The sequence below is a fragment of the Poromitra crassiceps genome, assembly GCF_964638095.1.
Source record: "Poromitra crassiceps genome assembly, chromosome: 1".
NCBI lineage: Eukaryota > Metazoa > Chordata > Actinopteri > Beryciformes > Melamphaidae > Poromitra > Poromitra crassiceps.
The window spans coordinates 7,634,089-7,652,816 of record NC_139623.1 but is presented as its reverse complement, the minus strand read 5'-3'; the positions used below and the strand labels follow the sequence as shown (position 1 = coordinate 7,652,816).

General features: G+C 43.0%; 2 protein-coding genes across 2 annotated transcripts; both read right to left on the bottom strand.

Annotated features, from left to right (window-relative positions):
* Positions 1 to 8,496: 8,496 nt before the first annotated feature.
* Positions 8,497 to 9,830, bottom strand: tyrobp (transmembrane immune signaling adaptor TYROBP). The gene is made up of 5 exons (XM_083640869.1): positions 9,733 to 9,830; positions 9,592 to 9,612; positions 9,337 to 9,483; positions 9,168 to 9,235; positions 8,497 to 9,045 (listed from the first exon to the last, which is right to left on the bottom strand). Exons 1-5 carry the CDS (start codon positions 9,767 to 9,769, stop codon positions 8,989 to 8,991), a joined length of 330 nt encoding a protein of 109 aa, XP_083496995.1. The 5' UTR covers positions 9,770 to 9,830; the 3' UTR covers positions 8,497 to 8,988.
* A 3,639-nt stretch (positions 9,831 to 13,469) lies between these two features.
* Positions 13,470 to 18,520, bottom strand: hcst (hematopoietic cell signal transducer). The gene is made up of 5 exons (XM_083642251.1): positions 18,410 to 18,520; positions 17,888 to 17,960; positions 17,461 to 17,481; positions 17,124 to 17,255; positions 13,470 to 13,790 (listed from the first exon to the last, which is right to left on the bottom strand). Exons 2-5 carry the CDS (start codon positions 17,928 to 17,930, stop codon positions 13,741 to 13,743), a joined length of 246 nt encoding a protein of 81 aa, XP_083498377.1. The 5' UTR covers positions 17,931 to 17,960; positions 18,410 to 18,520; the 3' UTR covers positions 13,470 to 13,740.
* Positions 18,521 to 18,728: the final 208 nt, after the last annotated feature.

Below are 18,728 nucleotides of genomic sequence, written 5' to 3'. Positions count from 1 at the left end.
TAAAAGCCCGTTAGCCAGCTCCACTGGCGCTGGAAGCGGGAGGTCGGTGGATCGAATCCCGCTCCGCCCCTGGGCTATAACTCAATGGGCTACACTATGACTAATTGGCCATTTTTATACATACATACCTGTGCATACATACATACATACATACATACATACATACATACATAGTACATACGTAGGTTTGCCCTTTTATGTTAGATAGGGACTTCCAAACTTTTTCATAAATTATAATGACCCGTTTGACCCACAGACTGTAAACACCATATCTCATCGCATTTCTAGGGTGGACACAAAAAGTGCGCCCATGGCGCATTGTCTCCGGAGTGACTCTGGAGACGATGTGCCATGGGCGTCCTTTTTTGTGGTCTGATAATATATACAGTCAATGGGTGTGACCAAACTCATGCCGAAATTTGGCACTGCACTGTCGGGTCCCCAGCAGTGCAATGCACCCGCCCCCAAAGTTTGAAGTCGGTCAGACAAATGGTTCTCGAGATACATGAAAGTAGGGCTGCACGATATTGGAAAAAACTGACATTGGTATTTTGTTTCTGTAATATATATATTGTGATATGAAACAAATACAGGAATTTTCAACAAATGACTTGAATAGCTATATCAACGTTGGCCCTTTAAGAAGGTGACCTACTGGGTAACCTGCGCAGTGCGCGGGTGACATAGTAGTAGGTGGAAAACCCTTAAATTAGAGTAAACAATGTATGTTATATCCAGTGCCCAATTCAGCCTCCCTCTTTTTGAAGCCTATGCAGAAATTGCATTCTTTCAAATGGCCAGTGGGGGGCGCAGTTTGTATAGCACTCCCCAGGAACATGCATTCAACTCTATGGGAAACGAGCCAACTTCTCTCTCGGTCTATGTCTTAAATAAACACTTTCCAAATGAGTTTATGGTCTGAAAAAACAATTTAAAGTATTTTTCATGCTCTCACGTCCTCCGTTTTCTAAATGATAGCCCCATTTCGAGGAAAATAGACGATATACATCGGATAATAAGAACAGTAATACTTACGACCGGTAGAGGCAGCAATGTGCCGCAAGGCATGGAGGGCCCTATCTTCCCACTGGCCTTAGGCGCTAAACTGGCGTTAAACGCAAAAAAACGTGCTTTGCGCCTGACTCGGGAAGATAGCATCATGTTTTTAGGCCCCGAAATGCGCTTTGCGCCGAAGAGGCGTGGCGCAGTGCCAGAATAGGCCAGAATGGGCGTTTTGGCCTTAAATACCGGCCTAACGCTATTAGGGATGGGCATTTTAAGCAATTTAAATACTCGAGTACTCTCCTTCTATTATGAACGAGTGGTTGAGTACTCTCTCGCGCGCGCGCGCACGCGCGGGGGGGGGGGGGGGGGGGGGGGTTGGGTCTGTGTGATTAATATGGTAATGACGGAGTAGGGGTAATCTGCTGTGTATGGGGCTGTTCACACATAACGTTTGCATTTTTGCATGGAAAAAGCGCTACCTGGAGCATTTTTTGTCAGGAGAGGGACTGACTGTGATATTAGGTCACGCTAAGCTAACATCTAAAGCCTACCTCAGACAGTATCTCCGATGGTTGGAGGGATTGGCATTAGCACTTTGGAGCGCTTTGGAGCAGACAAGTTGTGAAACAAGCGAAGGCATTTCCAATACATGTCCATTGTCCAGCAATGTCAGGTTATTGTCCAGTATCATCCATTTTACTTTATGATCACTGTTACACTAACGTAAATCCATGGATTACAAGGTCCGGTGTTCTCCCAAAAAGTGAAAACTGGCCAGTGTGATTAACGTTACAGCTACAGCTGAACAGTGATCACCATGAAGCGATTGTATATATAGGCTGCGCCTGGTGCTAAGCGCTAATTTAAGGCCAGTGGAACGATAGGGCCCCTAGTCTGCAGAAAGTACACGAATAAGAAATTTGTTAAGCAACCTAGCAACCAATGCTAGCAGATAGCAAGTAATAGTTTAGCAAATTATCAGAAAATAGCATTACTTTATGATATTTTAATAATGTTAGTAGACACACGTAACTGTATAGATACCATACATGTGACACTCATAACATGGCGGACCATTTAACGTTATCTAACGGTATGTAAAGTATACGTTAAATAAATGGTCTGCCCATGTTATACAGTAAGCGTCATAAGGTTATGTAACGTGACATAACATCACAAGTTTTTGCAGACTTGAATGCTGTTGGTCGTTTGTTCAATTTGCTCTTCTGTATGGTATTGGACATTTAAAGATGATACACACTTGTCTTGAGGCATCCGCCAAGCTCAGCAATTGAATGTGTCATCCTTATTTGAAAACATACTTTATCAGATCGATAGAACTCAACAACTAAGATCTTGCACGAATATGTCTTCTGGTAAATTAGCCATATACTGTATAGATAATCCACCAAGCAACACTTGACACAAATATGACATTTCACAGCAGTCCAGCCCACCATGGTGGGAAAGGAACCATTCTTAAAGTTTGAATTATATCGAAATATATGTTGCATGGTTTAGCCTATGTAATGTATGCCGAATTGTTACAGATAACCATATTTCAATAAATATAAAGCATTCGTTGATTTGAAGCAGTCGTTTGGATCTCCATCTTCACGTTCTTCTTCCTCTCGTCATCTGGTCCAAGCTGGTTCACTCAACATCAATGATCTTTATATCACATCTTATTAACCAACCTGCCTGCTCTGACCAGACAACTGGGCTCGTTCTGTGATATTTGCGGTACATTCGGGTACATGATTTACCTTAGTACCTTACTTACCTTACTTAGTACATAGCCTACACAACAAGGTTATCTTTGTTAGCAATGTTTATTGACAAAAGCACACTGACAGATATACCAAATGGTTCAAAAGCAAATCTCTCAAAGTCTCAAATCTGTCAGCATTATACAGTCTATGGTCAGCATTTGGCTTGTGTTATTGCAATATCCTACGTTGAACAACTGATGATCAGCAATATTCTCACAGTAATATGTTAACGTTATCATTATAAGCTCAGGAGAGCAGAAAATTATATAATGATCCATGCACATGGGTATTAAAACGTTTCACAAATCCTTTGATCAGGGGGCAATGTGCCTCTGTTGTGTTTTACTGTTCCTGCTCCATGACCATGGTACTCCGGCGGTCATGCTTGAAGAAACAAACGACACTGTGTTATATTAATCACTATAACATTAACGCGACCAAATTTGGGTTACAGTCATAGCAACGGTACCACCTTGCTCGCATGTTTACGTTAGCACACAATGCTAATCGAGCTAGCGTCAGCTTACAAACATGAGCATCACTCAAACAGTCCAACATAGCAGAGCACCAAGTGCACGATCAAATCCACCTCAGTTATAAAGTTTACCCATAGATATAATAAGTATAATTGCAGTTTACCTTGTGGAGGCTTAGCAGCAGCTAGCAGGCTGGAGGCTCACACCACACCATGGTCGTGCTTGGCCAGGCCCCGGACAAGACGGTGGTCGGCTGGCTGGTCTGCTACTCGGCCATACCTTCGGGCTAAAAGTTATTATTTATTTTATTTTTCTGGACCATTTCACCACTGCAACCAGCCAGCTAGCCAGCTAGCAAGCTAGCAAACAGAAGCTAACAACAAGATGGCAGTCTTCAATTCAAGCCTGTGAGACAAATTCGGAAAATCCCCCGGCAGCCGCCCCCTCTCCCCGTACTTCCGTGTAGCATTAATCATTAGTCCAATCAACGATGATCAGGAAGTGGGAGATTCAAGCCTAATTTTCTGCTATCAAAACCCAATCAGCTCACATTGTCCAGATTTATATATACAGTCAATGGTTATATCTGATATATGTTCAATAATGTTGAACATACATTATATCATATATGTCATATATGTCAATAATGATAATGTTTTAATAGAGTCTGTTTCAGCACATCTCTTCTGATTTACAAAATGTTCACTATTAGGTCAGGATCTATTTGAAAAGATCTTTGTTCAGGTATACTGGATAGTCACACAATACAATGCATGCTCTGTGCTGTTATTAAAAGGTTATCCCAATAACACAGGAAAGGCCAGGGGCATTTTCTTTGAATGACCAACTACCTGTAATCAACACACAATGCAGAGAAAGACTGTTCCTTTCTCGTGCCTTTTGTGCTTTGAGGACATCTTTTTTCAAATTGAATTGATATAATGAATAAGCCTTTGTAAACCAATTAGGGCCTTTAATCATTGCTCATTCGCCTGCTCATTCTTAAAGGATTCCCAAAGTCATGCACTATTAAACCCTCAGAAACAGTCTCTGGCTACAACTGAATCTGTGAAAAGCTATCATTAACATGGATGAGACCTATAGAGATGAAGCTATCATTAACATGGATGAGACCTATTAGAGATGAAGGCGCAGCAGTACATAAAAGCTCACCTGCACTCTTGCTGCCCTACTGAACACTACTGCTGACCCAAGCACAATGAAGCTGTAAGTTTTGATATTTGTACATTTTTCTATTTTCAAATTGAAAATTTATTGTATTTCCCGGCGTAGAAAATGACACAATTATCTACGTTGTGATATTATAATGTATTTTCTGGTTAATTGTAAAAAATGATTGTGATTTTATTTGTTTATAGCATCCTTTGTTGCCTGTTACTTCTTGCATTTGCAACTGCTGTGTTAACGAGCCCCATAAGAGGTAAACTTATCTAAAGAGAGACAATACTATTTAGTTACACAGGCTTACTTTAGTGTTGTAATGCACTCAATTCATGTCATTAGATTTTCTTGAATACCACACTGGGAATAACAATATTTCTTCTTCTTCTTCTTCTTCTTCTTCTTCTTCTTTTCTTTACAAGAGCAAAAAGAAAATGTGTTAAGCTTTCTGAATGGTGAGAGCATGTCAGGTTTATATTTTTTTAACAATATGTTGCATTTTCTGAACAATATGTTAGCCTACATGCAAAACGGTGATAATATCATTGTTTCTCAAAAGATGAATAAGTGTATTGTACTATATAAATCAATTATGTGAAATAATAGAACCCTTTCTTTACTCATAGATGCACTCATCGTGACTCCTACTGAAAAGACTGTACCTGGAAATTTCACAGGTCTGTACTTCAAACTTTAGTTCTAATCAACTACTCCCATATGCATACAGTATTAAAACACGTCCAATTATACCATGTAAAAAAAACCATTAGACTTTACCAGATGCTGTAAGTACTTCTGGATTGCCAAAAATATAGACCACTTATACAAAGACCAAATCAGAGCAAAGAAGACAAAGAATATCCCCCCCCCCCCTTCATGTTGTTTTATTGTTTAGATTAATCTTTACATAAAAGGGGAAAAATTTATTATTATCATCACCATATATTGTCTCTTTTCCACAGTTCCGGTATATCCAAACCCTTTGAGTAAACCTGTGCAAGGGGAAAATTCAGAAGGTACTCCCCCCCCCCCCCCCCCCCCCCTAACGATATGAATATATCCTAGGGGACCGTGTACAGTGCATACAGAGGGTTATAGAACATTAGTTCCCTAATTGTGTTCAGATTTGGACATTTCAAATGTTACACGTTATAAACTGCAGATTTCACAGGTCAACAACATGTGTTAAAGGGGTTTATCATTGTTAGCATTTGATTGAAGTAGTACTCACCCACATTGTTGCTCATTCACAGATATCTCAGAGGCAACATCTACAGAGAGTGGTTACACCGAAGGGTTCACAGGTACTATGTGAACTACGGTTCAGTAGCAAATGTAGAAAGTATACCATAAATATACCTTAAATAGATATAAATACACGTTTTCTTAATATTTCAGATGCAGCACTACCTGTAAAGAACATTGGTGGTGAAAGCAGTGGTAAAGTAGCCTACATAAATATAACTTATACTGACAGGTTCATCAATATGTCTTAAAATAATATCTGCCTGAGCCTGAAAGCAAGGACACAACTAACGTGTTCTTTTTTTACTGGCTATATGCAATACAAACAAGAAACTTTGATCCAAATAGTGTAGTATTAGAAGAGGATAATATAATAATATATAATAATTATGTGGGTGAGGAAAAAAATGTAAGATATAGTCTAAGACGTAGCCTGATTCATATGTGCACAACTGTTGCTTCTAGGAGGCAGTAACAATGTAAAAAATGAAGATATTTTTGCAAATGATGTAATTGTAGGTTCTGCAGAAATTAAAGGTAACAGTTTGAGGATATTACTGAAACAAAACACAAGAAGCAAGCAATAACCTTCACTCTTCTCAGATCTGCTCACAGACCTTGACAGCCATGAGATGACGATTCCTATTGCTGTGGGGAAAACTGAAGCACCATCCAGAGGGAAGGCAGCAGTGGGCACAGACAGCATGGAGGCACCGTCCAGAGGGAAGGCAGCAGTGGGCACAGACAGCATGGAGGCACCGTCCAGAGGGAAGGCAGCAGTGGGCACAGACAGCGAGGCACCGTCCAGATGGAAGGCAGCAGTGGGCATAGACAGCATGGAGGCACCGTCCAGAGGGAAGGCAGCAGTGGGCACAGACAGCGAGGCACCGTCCAGAGGGAAGGCAGCAGTGGGCACAGACAGCGAGGCACCGTCCAGATGGAAGGCAGCAGTGGGCATAGACAGCATGGAGGCACCGTCCAGAGGGAAGGCAGCAGTGGGCACAGACAGCGAGGCACCGTCCAGAGGGAAGGCAGCAGTGGGCACAGACAGCGAGGCACCGTCCAGAGGGAAGGCAGCAGTGGGCACAGACAGCGAGGCACCGTCCAGAGGGAAGGCAGCAGTGGGCACTGACAGCGAGGCACCGTCCAGAGGGAAGGCAGCAGTGGGCACAGACAGCGAGGCACCGTCCAGAGGGAAGGCAGCAGTGGGCACAGACAGCGAGGCACCGTCCAGAGGGAAGGCAGCAGTGGGCATAGACAGCGAGGCACCGTCCAGAGGGAAGGCAGCAGTGGGCACAGACAGCATGGAGGCACCATCCAGATGGAAGGCAGCAGTGGGCACAGACAGCGAGGCACCGTCCAGAGGGAAGGCAGCAGTGGGCACAGACAGCGAGGCACCGTCCAGAGGGAAGGCAGCAGTGGGCACAGACAGCGAGGCACCGTCCAGAGGGAAGGCAGCAGTGGGCACTGACAGCGAGGCACCGTCCAGAGGGAAGGCAGCAGTGGGCACTGACAGCATGGTTTTGACCAGTAGACCGGTTCCAGGTGATGGGAGCCCAGAGCAGCATGGGACACACAGGATGCTGGTGGAGACACCCAGTGGAAAGCTAATTGATGTGAACAGTGAGGAGGGAATACCGGTGGATGCTGGAAGTCTCTCACAAAAAGAAGCTATCAGAGTAACTGACAATGTTCGTGGAGACATGGATCCGCAGAGAAAGGCGACACCAGGAAGAAGTCTCCAGCTCCTGCATGGAGTTGACGGGCTGAATGGCATGTTGGCCCTGGACTGGAGCACTGAACACCTGGGCCGGGACAGTTTGGAGGCTGTTTATGGCAGACCTGCTGCTGCTGCTGCTGCTGGCAACAGCAGAGACACAGACTATGATGGTAAGGCTTGATTCTGTGTTCGAATTGATCGTTCCAAGGATTATTATGCTCTGAGCAATCAAAGTCTGATCAGCTCATTCTCAATTTCCCCACAGAGACTAGAGAATATTTGAGTGCTGAGAGGTATCCGATAGGTGAGCTCACAGTTCGTTTGCTATATTGGTGAATCGTGTAAATGTAAGTGTGGCGACTGATGCATACCTGCCTCTTTGAAAAATCATTCATTCCTTCTTCCTCTCTCTTCTTTGTGCTGTAGCGCCCCCCGGAGCTCATGGCCAGTAGCTCGTCTGTGCCAGCCAGCAGCACCACAACCTCCCAGAAGATCATCATTCCTCTGGGTGTGAGTCATACAGGTCACAGCTGTTGTCTGTACTTGCATCTCTCTCATCCACTCACCACCTGGTCGAGGAAACAGCTCTGTGACGTGTTTACATGTTTACAGTTACAACACAAAAGAGAAAGAAGTTTCATGTGATGATTACATTTCAACCTCATATGATAAGAGAATAAAACAATTGACTAGTATTTGCTTGGTCATTCTTATTGTTATAGTGAATGCACTGTTGAAGGACAAGGCGACTGGTTTTCTCTTCTTCTTCAAATATTAGTCACACTGGTGTTAATAATGTGTCGGTCAGCTGCCATCTATTGACTCATACAGAAAACAGGCAGGCTGGATCAAAATATCTCCTGGGACTTTTTCACCCTAATTTTAGATTTATTTTGTGATGTGATCACGAGAACACATGTGAGAAAGAAAGAAAGAAAGAAAGAAAGAAAGAAAGAAAGAAAGAAAGAAAGAAAGAAAGAAGACTTTACCACTCAAATGAGCACAGCCACACTTTGGCACAAGTCTGAATCTTTCTGCAAGTACAGTACACACATACGCTTCTATATTTTGAAGTTTTTATTACAATGTGGGCGACTGCTGTAAATGCTACACAATAACTGGTTATACACACAGGTTATAAAATGTCATCTTTAAATTTACAATTAGTTAAATACAATAACACATTTCTAGAGACATTGAAATATTTGACAAAATAACTTGAGAAATATAATGAGAACGTTCCCGAGAGCACAACACATACAATTCAATGATGGAATGAAATATAATTCCATTACTTGTAAAATACACATACTAAGCTAGTTCTGCTTGTCACCCTAAATTTATGAGCTTGAAAACTATATTTAGCATTCCAATTTCACAATCATCTTTACACAGAATGAATGCCAATGCTTTATTTGACTAAAATATCACCTAATGCTGTAGGACACTGTGTACTCCAGCAGATGGTAAAGCAGGTTGTCTGTAGAGTCTGGTACCAATGTAAGGTCAGGTCAGTAGCAATCCATCTCACATTTTGGCACCAGCAAATAATCCAAGACAAAACTGGCGTTGTTTCAATTCCACAGTTTCACTTCCTAAAGTTTTGAATCTCACTGTACACATCAGACTGGACTCCATGTAACTCCTACAAAAAAGTTCAAGTAATAGGAAACACAAATGCCTGTCATTTTAGATCAGATATTTGCCCAAGTCCATATCACATCCATATTCAGTTTCTTTGGCGATTGATTCATGCGTCTGCTTTACCTGATAGGGAGATTCTGTGATCTCTGCTGTCTTCTTCTTTGACATTGTTGAAGCTAGACTTCCTCGACCTGTTGACATTTGGAAACGGAGATAGCAGGGATAGTTTCAGGTTTGGAAATGACTACTCCCACAGACACTAAAGTGAAGTGTGAATGAGACTTTTTCTCACCCTCACGAGAATCCCATTCTCTTCTTCTTCTCTTGTGTAATGTTGCAAAGCAGAATACACAGAAAGTGATGAGGAGGGTCAGGATGATGTCACAGGCAATAATGGCCACTACGGACCCCATATCTATCTGGTAACAGGGGCCACACTCTGTGAAAGGACAGGGTAAAAACACAGGATAGGAACGCATACAAAGATACACAATACCATATCCCACAATCCCAGGAGTTTAAGAGCAGTTGTAGGAAAGCCAGGTACCTTGTTGTCCTTCTGCAGCACCTGAAAGACACAAAGGTAAGAACACATCAGATGATAACAACTGGCATGAGAGTACCTACTACCTAGACTTTCTTGCTATTGTACTAGCGTCACTCACTCCTGCCACCATACACAACTCACCAAAGAACGGATCCACAATACAAAGAGCGCTGGACATCTCCTCAATGTTGATGTTTGTTAGAGGAGGAATGAGTAGAGGTGGTTGAGGGTCACTGGTCCTGATCTTCTCTTCCAAATGACTGATCTTGCTTCTGTAAACAAGAGGTTGGACTGTCCACAGAATGTCTGTGATGCAAAGGTTTGTGACCCTGCTAGGACGAAGGGGGAGCCCAGTGAGAGAAGAGGAAGCCAGTGTTTCTGTTTATTGTCTGTAGGCTAGTGTCATGTCCACGTGGGGTGTGGCTGGTGTAGTGTATGGATTATTCACAGTAGCCTGCTGAACCAATGCACAAGATGAGAAGTGATACAAGTGCAGTTTCACCACCTGCAAAGTTTCTGCTGAAATAGGCCTTGCTGCGGTCTCCAACAGACCGTTTCCTGCTGCCCTGTGGTTTGTTGCTGTGGGTTGGCCACAGTCACTGCTGCTTTGAATGCTTTGAGCCTTTGTTTAACCGAAGATGTGATAGTTTACACTGTCAGCGAAATGTAAGCAACACTCACTGGTTTTGTAAAAGAGGGTGTTTAACAATCTTAAACGAATGATCAAAATGTTATAAAAACTGGTTAAAGAAACACATATAAACTAGATTTAAAATTAAAATAAAAAAGTCTTACATTTATGATACAAATTAATGTGTATGCCTAAAATAAAACATCTTAAACAGGCCTGATACATATCTCTACAGAGAGAGAGAGAGAGAGAGAGAGAGAGAGAGAGAGAGAGCATTCATAGACTCAAGGGAAATTCCCTGCACAAATCCCCTGCCTGCCACTACTTCCCAAAAATGTTGTGTGAAGCTAAGAACTGATGGTTCAGTGACAAGCCCTCCCATCCCATGGTTGGCCTCTCGAAAAAACGATGGCCAGAGTCATCTCTTCAGGAGGGTATTACCCAGACCTACAGACATACAGAGCAGTCTAGACCAGGGGTTCCCCAACTTTTCCATGCCAAGGCCCCCCAAATAGCATTAGCCTTTGGCCGCGGCCCCCTATTGCAGGATGTCTTTAAAAAAAAACACATTGACAATACTTTTGAAAATGTCAAAAAATCACTTCCATACAACCTCAGAATATATTTCCTTACTTTTATTAATGTAATAACCTAATAATTACATTTGTATCTCAAATCCTTTCTTTTCTGTTTTCCTGCAGCTCGACCGCTGTGCGGGCTCACCTGCTCTTATGACATCACTGATGACCACTGCACGTCGCGGCCTTGCCTGCTCTATGACATCGCTGATGACATCATCACTGATGACATCATCACTGAACTTATATAGCCTCAGCCAGGAAAAATTAGGTCACCCGCACAAAAATTTAAACAGAGAACATTGCCAAATTTATATATCGATAGATTGATAGATAAACATTGTTGCAGAGTCAGACTTCTTCTATATTACCCACATCAGGGGGACATGACAATGAATGTGATGACGACTGGCAGGCAATTAGACCAGAGGTTCTCAAATGTTTTTCAGCCAAGGACCCCTTCCTTACAAGATAGAAAATATACCGGGGACCCCCTCATTCTGATTTGTGATTTTGGGCTAAGCTTAATTGTTTCCACGGTAACGTGCTTGACTTTTAAATTGATAGGTTTGTTAGATTAGAATGTAATCCATGAACCATTTTAGATTTAAAGCATAACATATTTTTGTTGAAATATGAAGCTTTTGCAAAAAAAAAAAAAAAAAAAAAAAAAAATGTAAGACTTAAGACCCCCTTGCAAAGTGCCATGGACCCCGATTTGAGAACCACTGAATTAGACAGATGGGCATTAATATGCTTTTTATGTGGAAGGAAAGGATTCAATTACATTTGTTAACACTACACTAAATATAATTATAAAATATAATAAAAATATATATTATATTCTTTATTTATTATACTCTAGTATTAACAAAGACAGTATAACTGAATCATTTCCTTCCCCATAAAGATGTTTTTTTTAAGCATTTCCATTCATTTGCTGAGGCCCCCCTATAGTACCCCCTGGCCGCCCCCACATTGAAAACCACTGGGCTAGACAGCTGTGTGTGTGTATGCGTGTGTGTGTGTGTGTGTGTGTGTGTGTGTGTGTGCATGCATGCATGTACATGCGTGTGTGTGTGCGCGTGTGTCCGTGTGTGTGTGTGTGTGTGTTTGTGTATGTGTGTGCATGTGAATGTGAGAAGCCTGGGTTAACATGTTCTGTTTGTTTGACTGAAAGGACAGGCAGACGTTTAACCACACCAACAAGTTTAATCACCTCCAACTTCTTCTAACAGATCTACAGCATGATCAAATGGATAAATAATAAAATAAACATTTAAGAAGTAAATGGAAAAGATGTGCAACTGAGTAAGCAAAAAAAACGACAACAAGCATGTGAACTCAGTCAACAGTCAGTCAAAATCATGAAATATACAGCTTTTGAAAATGTAAAATATATTTATATCTATGCTCTTAACAATAATAATGGAAAAAAAGATACAGCACTAACGAATCATTCTCTGTGACAGTCACACTCTCTCATATCTTTGGAATCTGACAGTCCTCTTTTCTCCACATGGTTTCTTTTCATCAGTGTGTTTACTGTATGCAATGCATGACTGTAAGCAGAGCTCCAGCAACGTGCTCTTTCCTGAACAAGTTTAAAAATATGTTCAACACACTATTGTAAATCAGTCTAAAGCCAAAGGGTTTAGTATACTTAAACCCTTAATTCAACCATTAATACTTAATGCGTCCTTAATGTGTGCTCTGTGTTTGGGGAACAACAGGATGTAAAATATAACGATTCAAAAAGTGCTATTATGATTTGCAGAACCGTGGAAGATAGACGTATGACCTTTCCTGACTTTAAACTGTCTGGTAATGTTCTGAATGTCTGCAGTGAAGTGAAATATCTTGGTCACGTGATCACAGACCAACTCACAGATGACGAGGACATTTATCGTCAGTGTCGTATGTTGTATGTGCGAGCAAATGTATTGTCACGTAAATTTGGTTGTTGAACTGATGGAGTGAAGCTGACTCTGTTTACAGCATTGTTCACCTTTGTACACTGCACATCTGTGGTTGAACTATAAAAAAGCCAGCCTTCAGAGACTGCAAGTGGCATATAATGATGCTCTGAGAATACTGCTAAAAAAGGCCCAGGTGGACTAGTGCGAGTGAGATGTTTGTGAGTGCTGGAGTGAACACACTGCAAGCTGTCTTGAGAAATGTAATGTACAGGTTTATCTGTCGGTTAAATGATTCTGAAAATCAACTTGTTGTGGTGCTGGTGAACATTGCATACAGTGCCACACGCTGCACGTCTCAGTTTTGGGAGCACTGGTATAGGTGTCTTTTAAAATGAGTCACTAGACTATTTTTTATTTTGTGTTTTCTTTTAATCTTTTTTGTATTGTGTGTATTTGATTGTATTTTTGTATGGACCTTGAGTCTGGAATAAATAAAATATATCTATCTATCTATATATCTATCTATCTATCTATACTAGATGGCACAGTGCCAGCACGCTATTTGTTAGTCTGGGGTTACCCACCTTCAAAGCGCTTCTCAGGAACCTAATGTACAGTTTTATGTGTCGCCTGAATGTTTCTGTCAATGACATCATAATGAAACTAACAGACCCGGCCAAAAGCTCATATAGATTCAGCTCCAGCCTACGGCGCCACTGGCGCAGGAGCCTATTTTTGTATGTGAATTGATTCTTTTAAATGTAGGCCTCTTTTATGTTTTTTTTTTTTTTTTTTTTTTTATGTCAGTATGTAATGTTTTTCTATGGATCCTCTGTGAACTCCTGAATAAAGATTTATATATATACAAGAGTTTGCTTTCACCTTATACCAAAGGGCTTATTATACAAGCGTTTGATTTAAAACAGTTCAGTTAATCTTAAGTTGACATTTTGTAATCATTACAAAAACAAATGATCTACAAAAATGTGAACATAACTTCTTAATATACTGCATAGCATCTTCAGGTCTTGGACTTGCAGTTTGCCCTGACATTCATATACACCTTATCAGCTGTGAAGAGATGAGAAGAGAGAAAGAGAGCGAGAGAGAGATAATTATATACTTCCAAACTTACCAAATACACCAAGAACATGCTGGGATAAAATTAATACAGTGATGATTCCAATTTCCCTCTAATGACCTAACACACCCTTAGCAGGGACACAAAAGGTCAAAAACGTTGGGGTTGTCCTACAACCCAGGTTTTACGAGTGAGAATGAGGAATCTCACACTAATGGCTCAATTCCACCACATTTTACAGCCCTGCACAGCCCGTCACCACTCGGCTCTACTTGCTTCAACCCGATGGACGTTCTGCTTCGACCGCCGTTCATCTGCCCCCGCCCACACCTGGTCGTCATAGCGACCGCATATCTGCCCTCCACCCATGTTCCGAAGTAGGCTATAACATATAACGTTACAATTAAATCCATACACAGAACTTTTAAACTGTTTATGAAATACTGGTGCCTCTAAATGACCTACAGTGTGTGTGTGTGTGTGTGTGTGTGTGTGTGTGAGAGAGAGAGAGAGAGAGAGCAGTGCTGGCATGACCACAGTCCTTGATCCTGGCCTGAGCAGCCAGCTCATAGCATCACAGCATGTTGGGCGGGTGTTACAGTGTACATGGGCAAATGTGACAATCGACCAGGAGAATGGATATCACTTTGTTGTTAGTCAAAACTCACAAGCGCTGCGCGAGGGACGGGCACGAGGGACGGGGGTTGCGCTAGAGTGAAGCCTCTACCTCCGCGGCCTCTCACCAGGCAAGACTGCGGCTTCACCAAGCGCCTGCGGCCTAGCAGAGCCGACACAGCACTGAACTACACAAGCGCTTCAGAGCAGCGGACTTTTGGACAATTGAAACCACCGCGCCGATTTTATTTCACCAGAGGCGAAGGCAGCAACACAAAAGACTGATGGAAAAGCATAACAGAAGAGAAGGTAATCCCCACTAAACTGGTATGCAGCGCTGCATTGACAGTCAGTAGGATAGAGAGTAAACACGATTCTGCCTGACCAATCAGTCGTCTACAATGTTTTCACGTCACCGTATGAACCCGGGTTCGCAGAATAGAACCCCGACGAGGCAGGGACGAAAAGTAGCACGACTCAGCCTCAAATCAAACCGGGCTGGGCCGGTTTATACCGGTGGGATGAGACCATTTATCGAGTCGAGCGGAGCGGGACCGCGCTACTAGCTGCGGTGGAATTGGGCCATTAGCCAAGCTGCTCCCTGCAGCACACCAACTGGAACATGTCTATTTTCTCAAAATTAACCCCTATAAAACCATCCACTGCGCCTGAAGGAGTCATGGCATCTGGCTTATGACGTGGCCACCCGCTCCGCCCCGTGACCACAACGTCACATCCGCGCCATATTGCCCAGATCGTCACTCAAAATGTCCAGCAACCCACTGTTCCGAAGAAGCAGCAAGGCTAGATGTGTGACATTCCTCGTTCTCACTCGTAAAACCTGCGTTGTAGGACAACCCCAACGTTTTACTTCGTTTCGAACTTCGGAATCTCACACTATGCCCATATCCAACCAACCTCGCTGCAAGGAAGCACCTTGTGCGACCCTGAGACCCGAGGCTGGCAACGGAGCACATGGCCTCAGCCCATGGCAAACCGTAGGCCTAAGAGTGACTTAAAGCAGGACTAAACCCCAAAACACTTTTTTCAGCTTTTAACCAATATGACTTTGGGGGTGGTGTGTGAAGAATTCTGGTCAAAATCTCCACATTTGAGACCAAACTGTTACCATTGTACCATTTGTATCATTTTCAGCAGCATAAGTTCCCTCTATGGGTTGAACACTGCTTTTTTTGTGCCCTCAAATGAATGGGATATTTGGTACATCGTGACATCACAGTGGGTTTAGCACGCGCCCCACTCATGTGAAAAATAGTTTTTTTCCCCATTGATTATTACTGTAGTTCACGCGGCGCGAGCCCTTTAAGACCAATGCATCCCTGGGTAATGCCTACTGTGGCTAATATTAGCCGCTAGTTATGTTATATGGCAGTAAAATGCCACTGAATGACCAAATTGATATAACTTTTAACCATTTCGAGTAACACTGTTTCCATACGGATCACCAGCGTTAGTTTGTTGTTTATAACGTGGCTATATTCATAACGTAATCTCGGATGCGTTATTTCGAATCCCACATAGGTTACGCCAAAACCCACATAGGTTACGCCTCGAATCCCACATAGGTTACGCTAAAACCACCACCGCAAAGCGTGTGGGTTTCAGGACGAAACAGTCTCGAGCCACTAACGTTATCTTTAGAGCACAATATTCCTGGAATGCAAGTTTAACTAAACAGTTACATGTCCTCTGCATTCTACATAAAATTAAGATATTACGGGTTGTTTTATTTTGTATGTTACATAATTATTGGCCAAGATATGTTACTTTATGGGGGAGGAATTCTGCCAGCTAAGGAGGAGTGTGGGCGGCCATCTTGCCTGCGGGGTTTTCGGATCGAGTGGAGTGCCGTTTTGCAAGAAATCTGGGGGGTTTAGTCCTGCTTTAAGGAACTACTGCAAAAAAATGTGTAAGACAAATGTCTTCCACTGACACACCACGCAACAACGCCCAGGATGTCGCGAAACCTCGCGTAGAGTGGGCCGTAACGTGTCCTGCCCACGTAGGCCAGGATCGCCCGCACCGGGCAAAGCGTGTTCAAGCGTTGCTCCACCTCCGAGCTGAAAGGAGGGGGACAAAAGGCATCCAGGTCCACGACCATAGATCTGAAACTGGCGTTGATATTCTTAGGCTGGTAGGCGGGGTTGGGCCGAAGCGTAACCCTTCGCTCGTCATCAGCAAATACCAAGCAAGACTGCTGGACCGACAGGGCAAATCAACGAGAGAAATACTCTTAGCTTTCATAGTAGGTCCCGCCGTTCCTGGCGAAGAGAACCGGGTCGACAGAATGTCCCTCAGTCCTCGTCCGCCGCTCCCGTTACGGTTGGTGGAACACAAGGGGACGGGTATCCACTACTGGCTAAGAGCTAACTGTTAGCTAGCAAGGGTCAAGAGAAGACACGTCTCAATGGGTTGCTGGACAAAAGCAGAGTGACGATCTGGGCAATATGGCGCGGGCGTGACGTGGTGGTCACGGTGCGGAGCGGGTGGCACCTTCAGGCGCAATGGATGGTTTTATAGGGGTCGATTTTGAGAAAATAGACATGTTCCAGTTGGTGCGCTGCATGGAGCAGCTTGGCATAGTGTGAGATTCCGAAGTTCGAAACAAACTCAAACTCCCAAAATATTTAAACACTGTGACAACATGGTTGCTTTTGTGAAGACATGTCATGACCCTGTTTCCTTACCGTCTTCGCTCCTCTGACGCCGAGAGCTGGCACACTTGTAGGTGACAACGACAATGACGAGAGTGAGCACCAAGTCTGCAGAGATGATGCCGGCCAGTGTGCCCGGCTCGATCCTGTAGCATGACACGCAGTCTGGCAGGAAGACAGTGAACACAGACAGCACAGATGAGTAGGATGGAAGAAGAGGTGTGACCTGAGATAGGACTGGAAATACTGACTCATCATGTGACCCTATCTCGCTAAACGCCTGTATGTCTTTTGCTTAGTGTACTCTTTCAAACTTAAACTACATTATTTTTGGGAAAAACCTATTTTACATCCAGTTTGTTGTACACACCTGCATCTGCCATGGCCAAGGCTTAGGGAGACAAAGAGAAGAAAAATAAAAGGTCAATTTCAGTGAAATTCACTGCGTGCAGCAAAACCTCGACACCTCCATTCCTACAGAGGTGTTGCTTTGCTGCATGAAGTGAAGTTTCCATCTGTTGCAACATATCTGTGGTTTCATTTTCCTGTGAAAGACCCCCTATTGTGTGTGTGTGTGTGTGTGTGTGTGTGTGTGTGTGTGTGTGTGTGTGCGTGTGTGCGTGTGTGTGTGCGTGTGTGTGTTGGGTGTGTGTTGGGTGTGCGTGTGTGTGTGTGTGTGTGTGTGTGCGTGTGTGTGTGTTGGGTGTGTGTTGGGTGTGCGTGTGTGTGTGTGTGTGTTGTGTGGCTGTGAGAGAGAGAGAGAGAGAGAGAGCATGATGCCATGAAAGTTTACTTACAGAGAGAAAGCAGGAGAACCATCAACACTTTTGTGTCTGCCATAGTCGAGTGAGAAACTCTGTCATGTGCTTCCTGAAAGTGAACGGGGTTGAATTTAGTTTCATTTCATTTCTAAGCCAAACTAACTGAAACTGTTTGAGACAGCGGACACATTTGTCTAAAGACTTTGACCTATGTTGTCCCCGCACCTATGCCACATGAAGTATGTCTGTATCAGAATGAGCCATGTTGCTGTGTGGCCATTAAAAGATCCAATGTAAAAAGCACAAATCCTATCTTCAACTTTAAAAAGATCTCCAAAATGAAATCATTACAAGTCAAGAAGAAAAAGAAGTTCAGTCAATTAAACATTTCATGCGTAATGTGCTGTCTTTCCAGTTGTATAAAGTCAAGTGAAAAGATAGACACAACCATTTGGATCAATGGATGTGACTTCACAGATGCAGCAGATATTAGGACATGAGGAAGAGAAGGGCTAGGATTAGGAAGAGAAAATCAGCACCATGTTAAGATCCTCGTACCTGCTCTGCTACGACTGCGTCTGTCCTATGGGAACCAATAGATGTGTGTGACTGACTGTGGCTTACTATTAGTTTTCACTTTTGAGTGCTGACGTCAAATTTGTCTTCCTTCCCCTGCCCAGAGAGTAATTGAAACACTGCCCGTTTGTCGGCATTTCATCACAAAAATAAGCCAACACCGTCTCACTTGAGGAGTAGTAGGGTTAAGAATGAAATGAGTCTGTACTGACTTTCACTAGCTGCTAGATCTTACCAGATTCAGCATTCACACTATCGCTGAAAACCAATATTAATGCAGAAGTGTTGAGGTTGTTGAGTG